Here is a 20,032-nt window from a genome sequence, read left to right on the forward strand (position 1 = left end):
CATCCCCCAATAAAAATTTTGAACATTCGAAAATTGGAAGATACTGTTAGAGAAACACTGAAGGTATTGGCCTAGTCTTCGGATATGTAGCAAAATCGTTCTTTTAAATTGTTTCCATCGATCGCATCAAGATCCCTATAGAAAACCAATGTGGAAAGCTTTAGACGATAGCAATAAATCCAGCAGAAAAAAAATGCAAGTCTGCCATAAGGGGATCTACGGATATATTGATTGTTGTAGTGGTCTTACATTACATAAAAAATTGCGATCATAATTTGTTTCCCTCAAGAAAATGCTCTTGTCCAGATTTGTTAGGTATGGTGGTCCAACTTATGTAAGTTGTACTGACTGCCACCACTGCAGTCGTTACATACGTTATACTTTTTCTGTGCGTACACGCTGTGTCTAAGCTGCATCAGGCAGAAACGTGCGATTAGTGCTTGCGTTAGAACTACCTGCGCCATTCGCCACATCTGGAGCCAAGCCGAGCTGCAGCCGTAATAGAGCTGGGCACATGGGGGCCGCGGGCAATGGGCTCCGCAGCGGCCGCCGCCCGCTTTCCCGCCTGTGGACGTGGCTCCTTCAGGTGAGCTTGGTACGCACAGGCGTCGCGCTCCCTTGGCTCTTGCATGCGTAAGTCACACCGGCGCGAAAGCAGTCCGACAGGGATGTGGGCACTCATCAGAGCGCACAGGCGATGTTAATGTTAAACCACCGTTTGAGCGCAAAAGTACCCTCACAGAATTCGTACGCCGATGAGGTCGTGTCTCTAATCCTCACCCCGAGTGAGAGGTTTGCTCAGTTTGGAACAACATTCACAGTGTACCGTTCCTGAATTTCCCTCCTAAAAGACCGGCTAGTAAAGTGTTTTTTTTTTATTTCGAGGGCTTGCCACGTGGCATAAGATGGGGCTGTCCCGAAAGACGCGGGTTCGATCCCGGCCGGGACAGCTGAGTTTTGATGACGACGAAATTCTAGAGGCCAGTGTGCTGTGCGGTGTCAGTGCACGTTAAAGAACCCCAGCTAGTCGAAATTTCCGGAGCCCTTGACTACGGCGTCCCTCATAGCCTGAGTTGCTTTGGGACGTTCAACCCCAATAAAACAACCAACCAATATTATACAGAAGGATGTTGTGGTTAATTTCATCCAGAAGCCTGTGCAGGCTCTGGCTCTTAGCGTTGTGCTTCATCTTCAGGGTGATGTCTACCTACCTAGTAGCTAGCCCAACATCCTGTAGCCTTTCTGTTCTTCAAGCCTTTTCCTGGCCGCGTCCACAGCAGGTAGTGGACATCCACATCAGCGGCGGGCGTGGGATATGTAGGACATGTGCTAGGCATCGTTCCGTCTTGAGAGCTCTACTGGCATTCCACCGAAGGGGCTCGGGCCGTAATCCTTCTAAGAAACACCCACCCACCCCATTAAATTATGGGAGGGGGTGCATGCACGGGGGAAAAGCGGAGCGCAGATCAAGGGCCAAGCTATCTGGAGAGGCATTCGCGGCTTGGGATTGGTGTGTAAGAGCGTCTGCTCCCCTCTTGTTATCGTTCTGTTGTGTTCTGTCTAATGTCCATGATGAAGTTAGTGCCAAAAACGAGGACTAAAGTAGTAGAGAAGACACAACACGAGCTCTCGTGTTGTGTCTTCTCTCCTACTTTAGTCGTCGTTTTTGGCGCTAACTTCATCATGAATAAGATTCAACTCGCCCAACTTTCCACCTTACTTCTGTCTAATGTACCTGGATGCATTTCGTTGTTGATTTATCGATTGCAAGTCTCTATTGAGCGTTCCTTAGTGTCTTTGCAAACTGTTTTGAGTTGCCTAATAGCCGCAGAACAGCCAGTTTAAATATGGGCTTTTGTTCACAGACACAAAGCAATTTAAAGCCTTCATAGCATCACGCATAGCTTACAGCTCCATCACAAGTGGCTGCAGGAGGACACATACCTATTCCCGATGTGTGATTAGCTCAGTGTGTGTCGGGGTAATGGTACTCGTTTTACCGTCCTTGAATATAAGCGACGCATTTGTATAAGAAATACATGTTTCAGGAATTAAGTCAACCTAAGATGTGTCGGCTTGTTTTTACGACTCAGTTTGGTCGTCTTGTTTGTAGTTATCGTCGTGAAGGTCCACGAAGAGGGGAACTGTTTGGTTTCATTTGGTTTATGGGGTTTAACGTCCCAAAGCGACTAAGGCTATGAGAGACGCCGCAGTAGAGGGCTCCGGAAATTTCGACCACCTGGGTTCTTTAACCTGCACTGACATCGCACAGCACACAGGCCTCTAGAGTTTCTCCTTCAAAGAAATTCAACCACCGCGGCCGGGATCGAACCCGCGTCTTTCGTGTCAGCAGCCGAGCACCTTAACCACTGAACCACCGCGGCGGCTGTAAGAAGGCAAGTGTATTAGTACTCCTGCATTGGTCAGATGTCAGCGGTGGTTCAAATCTCCCGCCATGTCGTGTGAGTTGTTCCAGGCTTCTCAGATGGCGCCTTTTTTGGCCCTTTTTTTTGGTTTGCACTGGATAACTTACACAGAGACTATATTTCTTTTTTGCCTCCAAACACCTCGAGCGCTTTTGTGTTTGGAAGCGGAGGAGTGCTGTTCAAGAGGATATCTAAGACCACAAAATAGACTGGCACTATAACACGGCGGGAGAAAGGCTGCGCCAATCGCCGTGTCGTCTAAAGCAGCGGACAAAGAAGCTGATCTGTCCGCGCCGCAGGGGGTTCTCTCTTATAAAAATGGTCTACAGACAGTCTATAGACTTCTTATTGACCCTATTGAGTTCCTATAGATATTGATTTTTGTCTATTCATAGTCTAAGACTGTCTATAGAGAAAAGTCTACTAAAAGTGTATGGCCATACATCTACAGATTGTCTATAGACTGTCTATTGCATTTGTATTGCCTATAGACTGTTCCATAGGATTCGTGTATAGGCAGTCTATAGACTTTATGGATTAAGGGCTAATAGCGTGCGATACCCTCATGCGTGCACAGGCGGCGTTCATGTCGGCAGCAGCGTCGGCGTTCGTCGACAGGGCCTACTGGCAGCGCAGCGAAGAGGTCGGCCTCATGGATCGGATTCGTGAGCGCGCCATCGTGGCTGGGGTAGACGTCTTGGGCGATTCTTCCGGCCGACAGCAGCTGTGAGTGCGGCCACTGGATGCAGGGCACGGTCATGACAGAAGCATATGAGAGAGATTCGTAACGAATGGACACTCCCGTAGAAACCAGCGGCCCAATCGAGTAACACCATTTGCCGGGCTAGTTGGTTGCGATCCATATGTATCAGCAGCGCGAACGCAAAACAGTAAGGAGAAGATAGTACAGAGTGCTGAATCGTTCCACTCAGTTACTGTTGATTTTAGGTAAGCGCGCAGCAACTCAATGAAACCATCCGTAGATACACCACACTCATTTTGGAAGACCACCACACTGTGTCTATGGATCGCGTCACGAACACATAGAGCAAAAAGGACACGGACGACACAGAAGTTGACAGGACAGCGCCTGTCCTGTCCACTTCTGTGTCGTCCGTGTCCTTTTTGGCTATCTTTTCGAAGAACTGTTACCAACTAGCCCAAACCAAGCTACTGTTATATCACGAACACATTCTATGAGGGCATCCTGAGGAATGGAAAAAAACTCGTCCTTTCAATGACTTTCAATAGCAAGTCGTTCAATGGCTCCTCCATTGATACAAAAGATCTATTTTATTCCATTCCTCAGGATGCCCTCATAGAATAGACACGGTGTGGTGGCCTTCTAAAATGAGTGTGGCGTATCTGCTTAGGGCTTCATTGAGTTGCTGTGCGCTTATCTAAAATAAACAGTAACTCAGTCGAACGTTCAGCGCTGTGTACTCCCGACAAATGAGAGACAGATACATTTCCTTTCCTCAAAAACCAATTTACCGACGAGCGAGGCGTAGAACCGAATGGGCGATGGCGTTCTGTGGACTCCTTGGCAGCGTTGCAAGACGCTGTCGCGTTCCACTCTTAGGGGCGAAGCTTAACATCTTAACCACACATCAATGACCACGCTTTAGGTCAAAAAAGTGCCCCCCTGAATTTTGACGGGTGTCCACCGAGATATGTGAGACAGTTACTGCGTAATTTCCTTTCCTCAAATACAATTTTCATTTTCTTCATTACGGCTCCTCTTTATCTATCTTCTTTCACTCCCACCTCCCTTCCTCTACAGTGCGGTTCAGGTGTCCACCGAGGTGACACAGAATTGCTGCGCCATTTCCTTTCCTCAAAAAGCGTTGCGTTCAAAGGGCAAGGCATCGCGCCGAACGGGTGGTGGCGTTCCGTGGACTCCCTGGCAGCGCTACAACGCGCTGTCGCGTTCCACTCCTAAAGGCGAAGCTTAAGCGTCATTAATTAGCAGTTAATTAGTATTCAGGCATTAATCAGTAATTAAGAATTAATTAGTGATTTGCCATCACTTAGTAATTAGTACTCAAATATATGTGACGCCACCAGTGCCACAGAAACAGCGAAGGTGGTGCGGAAAACGCTTCCGCCTCTACCCACATTAGACAGTCAAAGTGCGCCCTGAATTTTTTAATACTGCAGAGTCGCTCGACTCCAAGCAGGCATGAGCACGGGCATGAGCACAGATACAAATAAAAAACACAAGATATGCACAAACTTCATGCAAGAACAAACGATAATGCGAAAAAAAAAACCAAAAAGACATGGGTTTCACATAGAAAAGGCTCTCAAATTATCAACAAACGTTTCCACATTTGGGCTGTTCACTACACACTTCGGCAATTCAGTCCACTCTGCTATTGATCTGAAAAAAAATGAGTGTTTTACTGTGTTAGAGTATGCACGAAATTCTTGCAGCATTTTTACATGGTTATAACGCGTACTTGCTCGTGAAACAGGAGTAATATAATCAAGGGTGTTTATTCTAACCAGATTATTATATATTAGGAACAAAAATTTCAATCTTGCTTCAGTGCGCCTTGTCTGAAGAGATTCTAGGCCAATAGAATTGATCATAGCTGATACACTATCTGTTCGTTTGTATCGATTGCAAATGAAACGGGCCGCTGTCCTCTGCACTCTTTCTAATTTGGGCCCCGCCGCGGTGGCTGAGTGGTTACGGCGCTCGACTGCTGGCCCGCAAGACGCGGGTTCGATCCCGGCCGCGGCGGCCGAATTTCGATGGAGGCGAAATTCTAGAGGCCCGTGTACTGTGCGATGTCAGTGCACGTTACAGAACCCCAGATGGTCGAAATTTCCGGAGACCTTCACTACGGCGTCCCTCATAGCTTAAGTTGCTTTGGGACGTTAAACACCAATAAACCAAACCAAACCAAACCTTTCTAATTTGGAGATATTCTTGGCCGTAAATGGGTCCCATAAACAACAAGCATATTCCAGACGAGGCCGCACCAAAGCCTTATACGCTGCCAGTTTGACATGTTTTGGGGCCTTTGACAGTTTACGCCTCAAACACCACAAAGTCTTCAGAGTTTTCCCGCATGTAATACCGGTGTGAGCATCCCAGTTTAGGCAATTAGTTACCTGAACTCCAAGGTATTTCACAGACGAGGTTTCTGGAAGTGGTACGCCAGCTATACAATATGGATGTATCAGAACAGTTTTCGTTTTACAAATTCTAAGTACGGAACATTTATTAACGTTAAGAAACATACCCCATTGGTTACACCAGTTTGAGATCTTCTGCAGGGTAATTTAACTCTAACTTCGGAATCAACCACATTAATTATGTGATTTACGTAAACTAAAAATAGGATAGGCCCCAGAAGTGATCCTTGCGGAACACCAGATGAAACCGGAAGTTCATCAGAGTACTCATCGTTAACACGAACATATTGAAATCTATCTTCTAAGTCGGCTCTAATAAGGTCAATAATATTAGGATTGCCGCCGCGGTGGCTCAGTGGCTATCGTGCTCGGCTGCTGACCCAAAGGACGCGGGTTCGATCCCGGCCGCGGCGGCTGGAATTTCTTTGGAGGAGAAATTCTAGAGGCCCGTGTACTGTGCGATGTCAGTGCACGTTAAAGAACCCCATGTGGTCGAAATTTCCGGAGCCCTCCACTACGGCGTCTCTCATGGCCTTTGTCGCTTTGGGACGTTAAACCCCATAAACCAACCAATATTAGGATTGATTCCGGCAGTGTAAAGCTTTTGTATGAGTTTAGTGTGCGGAACCTTATCAAAGGCTTTCGCGAAGCCAAGAAAAACAGCGTCAATTTGTTGTTTGTTATTAACTGCAATAAAAAAATCATGGCAAGTGGTTATCAGTTGTGAGACCGTAGATAAACCACGCCTAAATTCATGCTGCTCATCACATAAAAAATGGGTAAATTCCAAAAATTCCGTCAGAGCTCGGCAGATCACATGCTCGAACATTTTGCAGCTGGTCGAGATCAAAGATATTGGGCGATAATTAGATACGCGAGATGGGTCACTGCCCTTAAAAACAGGTACGACACGTGCGGTTTTCCATTCCGATGGGACTGCGCACTGAGACAGACAAGCGTTGAAAATAATATGTAAGTAATGTGATAACCATTCTGCGTAACGGCGGAGAAAAGCTGGAGGGATGTTATCAGGCCCACTAGACTTTTTTACGTCAAGTTTCAGAAGAAGATTCAAAATACCTTCGCGGGAGATAGTAACATCTGGCATTAAAGAAATGTAGCCGTCTGGCTTAGAAGGAAAACTCGAGGTTTTATCGGTATACACTGATCGGAAGTACTCATTAAACACACCAGCAGTATCTTTTGACCCTGTGACAGGTGAACCATCAACTATTAGTGACACATTGCGTTGTTTGTCGCCATTAATGTATCCCCAGAACTTCTTCGGTGCTTCACTCAGAAAGCGCCCAAGCGTAATATTAAAAAAGGAATCCTTAGCTTGCTTGATCTTGTTTCTTAATAGACTGCCTACACTGTAAAAAAAGTCCGTGACTTTACGGAGACTTACTACGTGGAAAAAAAGGACCATTTGCATTTTTAGAAAACACGGAGGAGGAGACCGTACTTCTGTTCAATAACGGAGGAGTCGTCATTATTCACCCGTAGACGTTGCAGGGAAGAAAACTTGAACATTCTGTTAGGCAGCAAAGCTTAACACTACACAGCGGTTGACTCCTTCGGCATTGTGTTCCCGCCAAACGCATTAATAACTTAATTAACGACAACAGAAAAAGAGCAAAGGTTGTCTTGATTTGACGCCGCTGCTTACTTTCATGCCTGCATGATCAATAATAATTTGTTATTGGAAAGGGGGAAATATCTGTCTCACTGTTTCAGTGGTCCCCTGAGCCGTCCCAGCTAATACGGGAACCATCACAGCAGCGTTACGTTTTTGTTTTGGTCAAACGTTAATGACATTGCTGTTAAATTCTTTTTTTAGAGCATTTGTCAAATGCTGCAAATGAGCGGAGAGAAGTCACTGGCGCGCTTTTTTAATATTAGCTTCGGTTCAGGGCTGCCCACAGAGCCGAAATACTCCAGGCCGTAGCATCTACTAAGACTTTTGAAAAGTGGTGTTTGGGTTACAACACATTCAATTCAATTTCAATTCTATTTTGCATATGCAATATTGCCTCTGAAATCGATAATTACAACTTGAAGCATTTTTGTTAACTGACAGCCTTTTTTTGCACGGTGCCACATTTCCAAGGGGTGCCAAGCGTAACGGTCTGACAGCTGATGTGAAAATGGGCTTACGCAGCACCCTTTCTTTGAAAAATTGGTGCTGAAAAAAAATTTCATGTCTGCTACATTTGCGATCTCTGGGAACGAAATGGGGGAGGCCAGGGGCATGTGCGCAGCCAAGCAAGTTGTGCTGGTGCTCATACACCTTTCATCCTACTCCCTCCTCCTCCCCCGAAATTTTAGAGATACTCGCTTTGAACTCGGTAGGTGCCTTGGGGTCACCTTTATACCCCTACGCCACTGAGTGCGCTGCTGTGGTGGCGGCTCCACTTTGCTTCTCTTTTCAACGACAATTTGCGTTCTTGTGGACGCAGTGGCGCAAGTACGCTTTGACGCACGGAAGACCGATGTGTGAAAGGTAAGTGTAACTTCACTGCTCTGCATCAAACAATTTGTCGTGCCGGAGTCATATTTCACCTTTCGCTGCGAAGACAGGTGCTGTCTCAAGCGCGCACAGCTCGGTGTTCTTGCGTAATCGACATTCCAGGTCCCAGGTATGCAAAAGCGTTGTCACTAGCCCACACGAATCTCGCGTTCATTTAGTACTTACTACGGAATGCCCTAATGCGTGGCGTAGATTACCGAGCAGAGTGCAGCAGCTTCCACAGAGAGAGAAAACTTTATTTTGCAGCCGCTTCCAGCAACCTTCGAAAAACGACCTTTTTTTTTCGTAACGCAAAGATGTTTCGTTCGCTTTAGGTCAATTATAAATACGACTAAACTTTAACAAACTGATTTAATTAACGCATTGGAAAACAAGAAAGCAGTACGCAGAGAATTGCTCACTACAACTGCTCTTTGAGGCGTCTCGCAGTAGTTACATGCTACTGCTTTGGAGGGTGCGCGTCCAGTTCCGTTCTGCTTCTCCTTGGGTAAAGCTTTCTTTTTTTCGCAGGGGTAGAGGCAGCAGAAAGGGAGGAATGAGCCCATTGTGAAAAGGAACCTTTCCTACCAGAGAGCAGGGGCACGCCGCGCCGTTCGGGAGAAGGCATCCTCCTCTCCACCTCGGCGTGAATGCCTTCCCCTGCATTCCAAGGTTGACCGTACCATGAGACTTCCTCTATTGTCGACTGTCGCGTTCTTTGAACAAGCCAAGCTAAGCCAAGCACGTTTGGCTGGCGGTGGACGGTGGTTCATTTTGGCCGTTGTGGTCCACGCCGGCGTACGCCAGCCATTGCGCCACTCTCGTCGTTCCAGTCTTCGTTCTACGCGCAACCAGAGTAACCCTCAACTGTTTTTGCGCGCGTCTTACGCCGACAACGTTTCACCGCAGCTCCTGTAGTGGCCCGAGTGGCTCTTCTTCCTGACGGGTGTGCGGTGCCCGACACAACGTCGGCCATGGCGGTACGTCTCTCGAAGCGCTTGCCTCCCTCCCCATGCCTCTGCCGCGGTTCTTCTCTCTTCTCGACATGTTCTCAGCGCACTCTTCTGCGTCGTCGGATTTTGTACGTGCTGTGCTCCGCGCGCACCTTAGCGTGCCAGCTCGAGCTTCTGCCTGCTTCAGCCATCGTCGCCTGGATTATCGCCGTGCTGTATTGTTTTCAGGAGGGACCTTTGGCGTGCACGCCTTTCGCGCTCCTTTCCATTTCACGCGCGCCTTAGTGCGCCCGTTTTCATAATCTAGGTTGCTCATCGGCTGCTCCATGTGCTTGGCTACATCTGCTTTGCGCTCACTTGGATACACTGCTTGCTCGTGTTTTTGGTAGCGCCGCACACTCGGTGCAACCTATCATGTACCGCATCAAGGCAGTACGTGATCAAAGAGTTGGCGTTGACTGGCGGCCTGGTGCAGAGCGCGTGTGAATCGTTTACGTTATAATGACGACGTGGTAAATTAACTCATATCCTTGGCATTCGAACCTCCGTGTATTTGTGTCGCTGCACTGGCGGGGAGGCTTGCATTCCAAATGCTTAAAGGCTGTCTTCGTAAAAGGAATGACTAGAGGCTGCATGACTAGCATTGCTTATTTCATTGTTTGCTCAGAGAAAGCGTTTGCTGTAAGTGAGCAGTAGCCGCTATTTTTCATTGTTAAGTAGCAACATCAGCCAGCATGCATTATCATTTTTACACTTGAATGACTGAAAGAGTATCACAGCATTGCCTTCATTTTTTTTTCTTGTTGCTTGCACAGCATCAATTGTTGTGCCTGCAGATTGCACTTTTGCATGCGTTTTGCATTTTCGCGAGCAAATTTTAGGCAAGAAGTTTCAAAGGCACCGTGTATTGACCTGAAGTGCTCGCTATTAATGTAGCAGCATTTGCCATGCTGAATATCAAATCTACATACTTCAAAGCGTGTTTAGCATCTTGTCTGCATAGACTCTTGTCTTCAAGGAGAGCTTGGAGGTTTCACTTATCTGCTTAGTGTTCGAAGTAACAGCCATCACTGATAATACTTATTACAGACATGTTCTGCATGTACAGTCAGGGCGGAATGAAATGCAAACACATATATGTCGTACTTTTCTACTTTACAGCGAGATATTCATTTAGAAAAGGCTTGTAAATGAGTACTTCAGTAGATTCTTTACCCTGAAACATGAATTAAGCTAGCTGTATGCTGCAGTTGAAAGCACACAGGCAAAATAATTTGTCTTGTTCATCCGCGTGGCTCATATTTCATTCCAGCCTGACTGTACACTACTCTCCCAGCAGGTACCCCAACTGAAGCATGCACTGTCTTGTGAAAAATGCTGCACATATGTTTTAGAAGGGTGCGTGAAACAATGTGCAGCTGCTAATATTGAACTATTAGTATCTGAGACCTGATATTCAACTGAATCGTCAATCTGTCTCCTGCTAGGAAGGCACAAGCATCACGCCCATGGCTAATTGACTGCCCTTCACCCCTGTATTGGTTTCACTCCTTGAGTTATGGTATTAATTACCAATTTTACTACAAGGATATATGAGAGCACATTGTGAGCTAAATATAGTTAATGAAGGTCTTCCACTCTGTACAGTGATGTGGTTGGTCTTGTACATCTTTACTAATGTCTTAATTTTGCTTTATGCAAGCCTTGCCTTCCTATTGTATCCTATGTCCTGCTATTCTACTGCCTTCCTCCTGGTCCTCTCTTCGGCCATTTCTCCTTTTTCCTTTGCACTAGCTATTGGTCCGGCGCCTGCTGTGAAAATGACAGCCAACACTAAGTCCCTTCCTTTATTTCCATGAAATCTTCACTGCTACTACTAATGCTGATAGTACTATATCACTATTTTTGTGATAATAATGTACAAGATAGTAGCTAAGCCAATGGTAGCTGAGTTGAATATCATGCATATCTTGCATGCGATATATTAGCATATTCACTATTACAATACCCTCAATTTCTTTCAGTTCAGACATTTGGGCATAGATATTTTATGCTTTTTTTTCTAGTTTAGTCCACTCAAGCAAACTTTGCTTTTTGCATTGCAGGTAGAATCTACAATGAGTGCCGCTCTGTCTTATGAGCAGGAAGCAGTATGTATGGATCCTTTTCTTGGAAATGACAAACCTTCTGTCGCCTTATTATGTGCTGAGCCTTCATCATGGGGGAAGCAAATGTCATGACTTGGATTTCTACAGAGGTGAGACATCATACCCAGCCTCATTTTTTCTGCAACGTGCTTAGGGGATTAGCAAACCTTCGTTTAGTACTTCTTTCACCTTTTTTCAGTGCTCCAGCATGGTGAATAGATATGGTACTCTGGCTATAACATAATGATATATAGCCACATTATAAAGGCGTATGAATTGCTGCACTTATACTATTTTGCATGGCCCTCTTTTAATGCTTTTTCAGCCTTGGTTTGTTGAAACGAGTAGCAAAAATGAACACAAGAACGAGAAAGAACTAGGACTTTCTATATTTTACACACATTTTCTGGCTTCAGCGAATTAATGCCAAATAGCCTAGTTCTGCACAATAGTTCTTTCAGTTAAGCACAGCTATATCTGTATTAACAATTTTATGCAGGGACAAAAGGCATTTTGCATTTATAGTCTGTACCTCCTCAGTAGCTCAGGCAATATGAAAAATTAATTTCATTTTTTTTTGTTTTATACTACAAGACGTCATATAGAGAGCAAAGCTATCAAAACTGAATGCAAAACGTGCACAGTTCGCGTGTACTTGCAGAGGCTTGTGAACAGAGCCCATAGGATTTTTTCCTTTATACAGAATGGAAGGTCGAAAATTTTTTTGCATAATTAGATCGTGATTGGAGCATGAAGTGACATGTTAGAAGATGAAACCTGCCATATTGTACAGGGTCGTCCACTCTTAGTGCAAACACGCGAGCGCATGGCTGTGCTCTTTGAAAGGCTCATTGGAAGGCCATCGAAACGAAGTGGCAGATGAGGCGAAACACCACATTCAGCTCCTTCTCCAGCGCCACACTGCTGCGATGAGCGGCTGTGTCACTTGCAGTGGCTGTCTGAAAAGAGCGGCCATGTGTTCGCAGTAAGAGTGGATAACCCTTTACATTTTGTATGCTAGAGTGCCGACTCTTGCATCCATCTAAAATCATTAATGCAGGTTATCTGGTTAGCCTCCTTCCTTGATACCACATTTCTAGAAATGATACTTAACTATGTCAGCTTTATTTTGATCAGAATTTATAAGAATGTATCGCATACACCAAATTTTGTGATCATATATGACAAAATTCAAAATGTGATTCATGATTGGTATTGTTTAGTCTAGGGCAGTAAAATGCCATGTACCTAGTGCAAAGTAAAATTAAATATGACCAGTCTAACAAAACAAACTCCTTTTTTTAGAGGGAAATCGTTCGACTGAAATGCTGGAGTGGCTTGACGTGATGAAGACATTGACAGGAGTGCACTCAAAAGTACCCATATTTGGGATGGCACGAGAACTGGCAGACAGCTCTTCAAGCAATTGGTGAGTACCTTGGTGCTCTGCTTCTGCTGTTTAGTATGTGACCAGCTTTTATTTTTCACCTAAGAAGAGTGCGTATCCTTAAAAATATCAGCACAAATTGAAGAGAATTTCGATATTCTTGCATGAGATGCCACTGCGAGAACTTGGAAATAATGATATCTCGCATGTACACTTCACTGCTGAATACAGTAAGCACTGCTTGATAGCTAAGTGCCTCTGACATATGAGAAAATAGATAGGTTGCTGCACAACATGTGGAACTGCCCTGTCGAGCACTTTGTCTTCAGGAAGTGGAGGATTAAGTAGTAATTTCTTAAAGAATTTCTAGAAAATAACGCAAACCACACGACCGGGAAGAAATAGCTGATGCAACACACTGACTCTAATGACACCATGTGCATGAAGGACCTTATGGAGTTCGCTGCTATGTTGCACGAGAAGAAGGTCACGCAGGATAGGTGTCAAAGACGAGCTGATTCAGGTGCCTTGTTTCTGTCCCTAGTACTCACTGCAGAACTCAATGAACAAGCAGCAAAGGTTACAGCTGAGCATGGCCAGACTCTTGCGCTTCCCTCCACAAGCAAGCTGGAAGCACAGTCCTTTGATACCTTTAATGCGTTTGCTCACAACATACATTGTTGCAGCACGTGGCGAGGAAAGGCACACATCCTTGATTTTAGTGCCAGTGCACTCACAGACCCCAGTAACAGATGATTGAGGTATCCTGTCATATCGACAGGCATCTCATGAGGAATGAATTCTCAGGCTTCAGAACTTATAGTGCTCTTTGCAGAAAATGTCCCAAAGTTTGTTGCCACATGGACCTTTTCGAAATAATGGCCCAGAAAGGCGAGCCTTCCTTATGTATTTTGTGAAAAAATGCCTAAGACATGGGTATTTCTGCTTCTTCATGGGTGCTGAAATGTTCTTGAGGGAGAAGTTTTGCTGATATAGAACGGTTTTTAAAAAGACAAAAAGAGACTTTGAGGCTGTGCAAAGAAGCAGGAATAACATTTCACAGCTGATGAAGAAGCAGAAAGACTCATGTTTTAGCCCTTTTTTGCACCAGACACATGAGGACACTTCATCTTTTTGGGTCATTTCGATAAGATCCACATGGCAACAGCATTTGGTTAGATTCCTGCAAAGAGCCCATTCTGAAAGCATGAGGATACGCTCCTTGTAAGGCGTACTGCACACTTATTGGAATATCTCAATGGGCAGTGACCGGTATTTATGACTGCATTTTCATTCGAAATCGGAGATCTGTACATTTTCTTGCCCGTGCTGAGATAATTGAAGCTGTGAGCGAGCATAAGATTTGGGGAAGTGCACTTGCACATTGCTTGTGGGCAAGTTTTCGGCCAAACTAAGATGTTGCCATGGTTCCTTGCTCACTAAGGTTTGCAGTGAGTACTATGGACAGCAAGAAGGTATCTGCATTGAATTGTTTTTGGCACCCAACCTGAGCTACCTTCTTTTCGGCAGCTCAGGGCATTCATGCACACAGTGTTGTCCAGGTAAGCGCATTGTGTGTTTTTTCCTGGTCCTGTGGATTTTAGTTTCTTTCCTGTAAAGAAAAAATGAATTTGGTCAATGAAATGTAATGGTTTGGTTCTCATTAAATAATTTTGCAAGACCCTACAAAAGCCAGTTGGTCAATAGTGAATAGTTTGATTGTGTTTGCTAAGTGAGGTCTTTCTTATGCTTTTCAGATGAATCTGACAGCAATATGCAGAAGTACAATGTATGCAATTTGTCATGAAAATAAAACGTATGTGCCTTTACTCACCCAAACACTCTTCTTTCATTCTAAGCCACATGCTTTGTATGTACGCAATGCACAACATGCATAAAGGAAGAGCTTGTGTGTAATAGTACTTCATTTCTTCTCCACCTGGACTGCTATTGTACATGATTGAACGTGAGTCAAGACACGTTGATCAGTTACACAAATTAGGAATCTGGATGCAGTTGACAGCTTATATTCAACTTAACACTCCACGCCATCATTCTGGCCGCACCATGCATCAGCAGTGTCAGTATGACTTCAGAGGGCTTGCCAGTATGGTCGTCTGGCTTTAAAGTTTTGTTCAAGCCATTGGCGACAAGCCGCATCACTTGAGTACACGGAAAAAGGTCCAAGAGAGGTTAAACGTAAGAATACGTAAACAAATTTTTTTACGTTGGCTTACGTATGAGTATACAGAGAAGGGTCCGAAAGAGTTAAACGTAGGAATACGTAAACTAATTTCTTTTTACGGTTGATGTACGTACTGAGTCCTTTTTAAGGACTTGCCGTGTTTCTCAAAGTGTCCGTTTATGAATTGCGGAAAGTGCTCGGCAACGCATTGCCTCCAGGTTTCTACATAAACTTGAGCAAATTTTTTTACAGTGTATATATGGCCCAATTGAGGGCAGTGCACCAAGCCGTTGGGAGAGAAACTTCTGATTTTAGTCGCATGTACGCGCAGTTTCAATGATAACATGCGCGGCGACCTGCCGCGCCCTCATGACGCCTTACTAATGCGAAAGCATTTCTACACTTTGTCGGCGGAGTCCTGTCGTCAAAACGTGTCCGCAAGGAAGGAAGGGAAAACTTTATTTACGCTAATGGTTTTTCCCTGCGGTTTGGGGGCATCATCAGAGACGTCTTGGTCCTACCCCCAGGAGCGTTCTCTGTCCGAAGTCGTCCGCCTCTAATCAGTGGTCGGTTGCCCACAGTCCAGGGCTCCGCTGGCCACTGCCGCCCGTTGAGCTCGCTGTACCAGACCTTATTGGTCTTCACAGCGGTCGCTGGACAGCAGAGTCTCCCACTGCTCCGCACTCGGGTTTTGTATTTTGGGGACCGCGTCTACGTTTTGGCAGGCCCACGTGATGTGGTATAGATCTTCGCACCAGGGACATTTGTCCGTGTATATCGTAGGGTGCATTTTGTTTTGTATATGTAGGTTTGAGAAAGAGCCTGTTTGTAATTGTCTCCAAGTGACAGCTTCCTCTCTGCTGAGAGATTTGTGCGGTGGGGGATATCGCATTCTTCTGCCTCTATAGTTTTGTACTATGGCCGAGTAATCCCTGGGTGCTGGCGCGAGTTCCGCGGTCTCGTCGGATGCTCGGAAAGTGATGTATCCTCGAGCTATCCTGTCGGCCTCTCGGTTCCCTGCCACCCCCGTGTGCCCCGGTACCCAAACAATTTTGTGTAGGATCTTGTCGTTTTGTTCTTCCTAGTTTTTAATTCTGTCGCTCGCTGCGAGGAGTATACGGAGCGCGTCACGACCTATCCTGCCATTCATGTAATTTCGGCAGGCTGTTTGAGGGTCCGTGAGTATTGTTATTGACCGCCCGGTTCTATAGCCTCCGCCACCGTTAGAGCAACGGCTACTTCCTCGGACTCTGCAGCTGTGCATCATTGGAGAGACGCGCTGGTCATTTCGCGTAAAGACGAATCGACCACCGCCGCTACAGCGATTTTGGTATCTCCTCCTCTCCAAGACGCGTCTGCATACACGGTCGTGGCTTGAGGAACGCATGTTTTCTCGATGAATTCGGCCCTCGCTTCTCTTCTGCCTCGATGGAGATGGGGATCCATGTTTTTTGGTATTGGCGCTACCTTGAGGGTCTTGCGAAGCTCGTCGGGGATCGTTGCCGTCCTCGACATTTCTCGCATCTGCTCGTGGTATCCGAGCCTCTGCAGGAGCGCTCTTCTAGTCGTTGTTTGCAACAGCCTGAGTTTTTGCGACTCAAGCTGCGCCTCTCGTAGCTCCTCAAAGGTGTTATGTAATTCCAGGGCCATGAGTTTTTCTGCAGACGTGTTGCGTGGTAGTCGGAGCGCTGTCTTATACGCTTTGCGTAGCAGGGCATCCGCTTGTTGTATTTCGTTTTTGTTGAGGCACTGGTAGGGTAGGCTGCACGTGATTCGACTAACTACTAGACTTTTGACTAGTTTTAGTGTGCCCTCTTCACGCATGCCATGTCGCCTGTTGGTGATGCGGGTGATCATGCGTGCGACTTGTAGCGTTGTTGCTTTCAGTAGGGTAAAAGTGTGAGTCCTGCGCTGGTTGGATTGAACCCACATGCCCAAAATTCTTATTGTTGTCTTTTCGGGTATGGGCGTCCCTTCTAGGTAGACGTTGAGTTTTAGGTCCTCGTTGGTTGGGACGGTCCGGTTTTGCTTGCCTCTCCAGACTCTCAGCAGTTCCGATTTCTCGGTCGAGCATGCGAGTCCTCTTTCTGCGAGGTATTGCTCTACACAAGAGGCCGCTTGCTGTAGCCTTCCTTCCTTCTCTCTGAGACAGCCCGTGTTTGTCCAGACTGTTATATCGTCAGCATACATGGCATGCCTGATTCCTTCGATGTTCTCTAGTTTTCGAGCTAGGCCTATCATAGCTATGTTGAAGAGTAGGGGTGAGATTACTAACCCTTGGGGTGTTCCCTTGTTTGGAGTGCGAAATTTGTCCGATCGAAGGACTTCTATGCCGGTGGTGGCAGTTCTATCGGACAGGAAGGCTTTGATGAAGCCGTGGATTCTGCGTCCGCAATCCAGGTTGTCTAGGCCCGAAAGGATCGCTTCGTGGCTGACGTTATCGAATGCCCCCTTGATGTCCAGGGCCATTATGACATTTTCTCCTGTCCGAGGTACGTTTCGCACGACATCTTCTTGTATTTGGAGGAGAACGTCCTGCGTCTAGAGCTTCGCTCTGAAGCCTAACATGGTATGTGGTACACAGTCGTCATCTTCCATGTAATTTTGCAGTCTTAAATGTACAACCCGTTCGTTTCACCACTTAATTACCGACCCATATCACTCACCAGCATACCATGTAAACTCATGGAACACGTCATTTATTCTTTAACAATGCACTTTCTGGATTCAAATAATTTTTTTCACTCATCACAGCACGGATTTCGCAAAGGATACTCATTGGAAAGTCAACTAGCACTTTTCGTTCATGACTTGCATGCCAACCTTGATGCTAACCTCCAAACTGACGCAATTTTTCTCGACTTCGCTAAAGCATTTGACAAGGTACCTCATAACCACTTATTTCTGAAACTCTCTCGCCTAAACTTGCATCCCGACATACTAGCATGGATAAAAGAATTCTTAACTCACCGCTTCCAATCAGTCGTTGTCAATAACCAAATGTCTGACCTCCTACCAGTCTCCTCAGGCGTGCCCCAAGGATTCGTCCTTGGGCCACTCTTGTTTCTAATTTATATTAACGACCTACCTGAGAAATTAGATTGCCATATTCGGATGTTTGCTGATGATTGTGTTATTTACAGAACAGTCACTAACACCTTCGACCAACAATCCCTTCAAAATAATTTAACTCATGTGCAAGACTCGTGCAGTGAATGGATAATGACACTTAACACAAGTAAATGCAAATATATGTCGTTCCACCGTCGCCGTTACCCTCTTCTGTTCCAATACAGCATATCTAACGTTCCTCTCGATCTTGTCCAATCATACAAATACCTTGGTGTTCATATTTGTCATGATCTTACATGGAATACGCATATTTCAAACATCATATCATCCGCCAACAGAACACTAGGATTCTTAAAGCGTCACCTACGCTCTGCACCTCAGCATGTCAAGCTCCTAGCATACAAATCATTAGTCAGATCAAAATTAGAATACGCATCTCCCATCTGGTCTCCAAAGCAAGCATATCTCTGTAATTCAATTGAAGCAGTTCTAAACCGAGCAACTAGATTCATTCATTCATCGTATTCTTTTGATATCAGCATATCATGTTGCGAAACCGAAACCGAAACAAGACCGTCTCAAGTCGGAAGGCCAGACAAGCCAAGCAAGCTGGGAAAGGGAAACAAAGGAGCGCCTCTTGGGGCGGCAGTCGTGTCATGTAACCTGAAATAGACGGATGTCGTTTGTACTCGCTGAACGAAGTTGTCTTTCTTTAACGAACGCGACATAATATAAGCTGGTGCCGAAACCCGGGATATACCACGAGACCTAACGAAGACGACTACCTGGATGCGACGGCAACGAATAACGAAGAAAAAGCCCATTTCTACTCCAAAGCCGCCGCCCAGTGCTACCGAGTGCAGTGACATGGATAGACACAAAGCGAAGAGATCAGCTGTCCAATCACAGGTGACTCGACTCATTGCGGAAATTGACTCCTGCATGAAAAGCCGCGCGGGCAACGAAAAGGAACTCAGTGTCTTTTTGGCAAGAATGAGCTCTCTACAGACCCGTCTAAACGAAACTAACGCCGCTGTCGAGACGCTATTGCCAGCGGAAGAAGCGGAGCAGGACTACACCGAAACCATCGAGTATGACGACAAGATCGTTGCATACATTGCGAAGCTCCAAGCGGAGATTCAAGAAATCCAAGGAAAGAGGCAGCCGAAAGAAGAGCCATCACCAAGCAACGACGCAGGCGCGGCAACCACGACCTGCCAGGTGAAGCTTCCAAAACTAGAGCTCGTAAAATTTGACGGCAAAGATGTGTCCTGGCAAGAATTTTGGGAACAGTACGAGCAAATGATTCACAAGAACGATCGGCTGACTACCTTGGACAAGTTTGGATACTTAAAATCGGTTGTGACTGGCGAAGCAGCAAGAGCAATCAAGGGCCTTCCCCCCATATCGCAGTGCTATGACGACGCCATCTTGCTGCTGAAAAGACGCTTCGGCGGTGAGGACGCTATCGTGCAAGCGCACATGCGAAAGCTCTTGGACCTTGAGCCTGTGCGAAACGCCGAAGACATACGGTCCCTCCGACGGTTGTACGATGCCCTCGTCTCTCACCTCCGAGGGCTGGAAGCGCTCGGCCAGAAACAGGAGACCTACGGCACGCTCCTCTACCCCGTGGTACAGCGCGCCCTGCCGAAAGAAATATTGCTCGAGTTTCACCGAGCCGTGGCGAGGGAGGAACCCTCCGAAACGTCAACACAGAACACGAAACGAACTGGATCTGCGCTGCGGATCGAAGACGCACCGGGGCAGCCAACAGAAACAGCTACAAAAGGTACTCCGTCTTTATTCTCGAAGTTACTTGACTTTTTGAGGATTGAAGTGCAAAGCCGCGAGAATCTGGTTGCTCAGCAAGGTACTGGCAAGAAGCACCAGGTATCAATGCTGAAGACGTTAAACCCAACTGAGAGCTACAAGAAGAGCATTGGAACGAAATTTAAATCATCAGCTGCTGTACTGCAGCAGTCAGAAAGAGCAGATCATTGTTTTCTTTGCAAGAAGAATAACCACGAATCCGCTGCCTGCCGTGCTTGCATTTCGTTAGAAGAAAAGAAGAAAATGCTACGTTTGGGAAGACGCTGCTTCCGCTGCATGAAACCAAATCACCGTTCTAACGAGTGCAGAAGCAGCATTAAATGCGGTAACTGTGCAGGGCGGCATGCGACAACAATGTGCGACCCAGAATTTACTC

The 20,032-nt window shown here is 46.0% G+C and overlaps 1 protein-coding gene and 1 long non-coding RNA gene across 2 annotated transcripts in view; both read left to right on the top strand.

Moving 5' to 3' along the window:
- The first annotated feature begins 514 nt into the window (after positions 1-514).
- Positions 515-20,032, top strand: part of LOC149334554 (uncharacterized) — a 99,027-nt gene continuing 79,509 nt past the window's right edge. The window contains exons 1-2 of the mRNA XM_089555169.1: positions 515-586; positions 3,004-3,152. Coding sequence (XP_089411295.1) covers positions 515-586; positions 3,004-3,152 — 221 coding nt within the window. The remainder of the gene's footprint in view (positions 587-3,003; positions 3,153-20,032) is intronic.
- Positions 8,815-14,408, top strand: LOC149334555 (uncharacterized). The gene is made up of 4 exons (XR_016285005.1): positions 8,815-9,062; positions 11,141-11,292; positions 12,488-12,611; positions 14,327-14,408. It is a non-coding gene; the product is annotated as an uncharacterized LOC149334555 (long non-coding RNA).

This window comes from Amblyomma mixtum, chromosome 8 (genome assembly GCF_055824585.1).
Source record: "Amblyomma mixtum isolate Tamu chromosome 8, ASM5582458v1, whole genome shotgun sequence".
In the NCBI taxonomy this organism is placed as follows: domain Eukaryota; kingdom Metazoa; phylum Arthropoda; class Arachnida; order Ixodida; family Ixodidae; genus Amblyomma; species Amblyomma mixtum.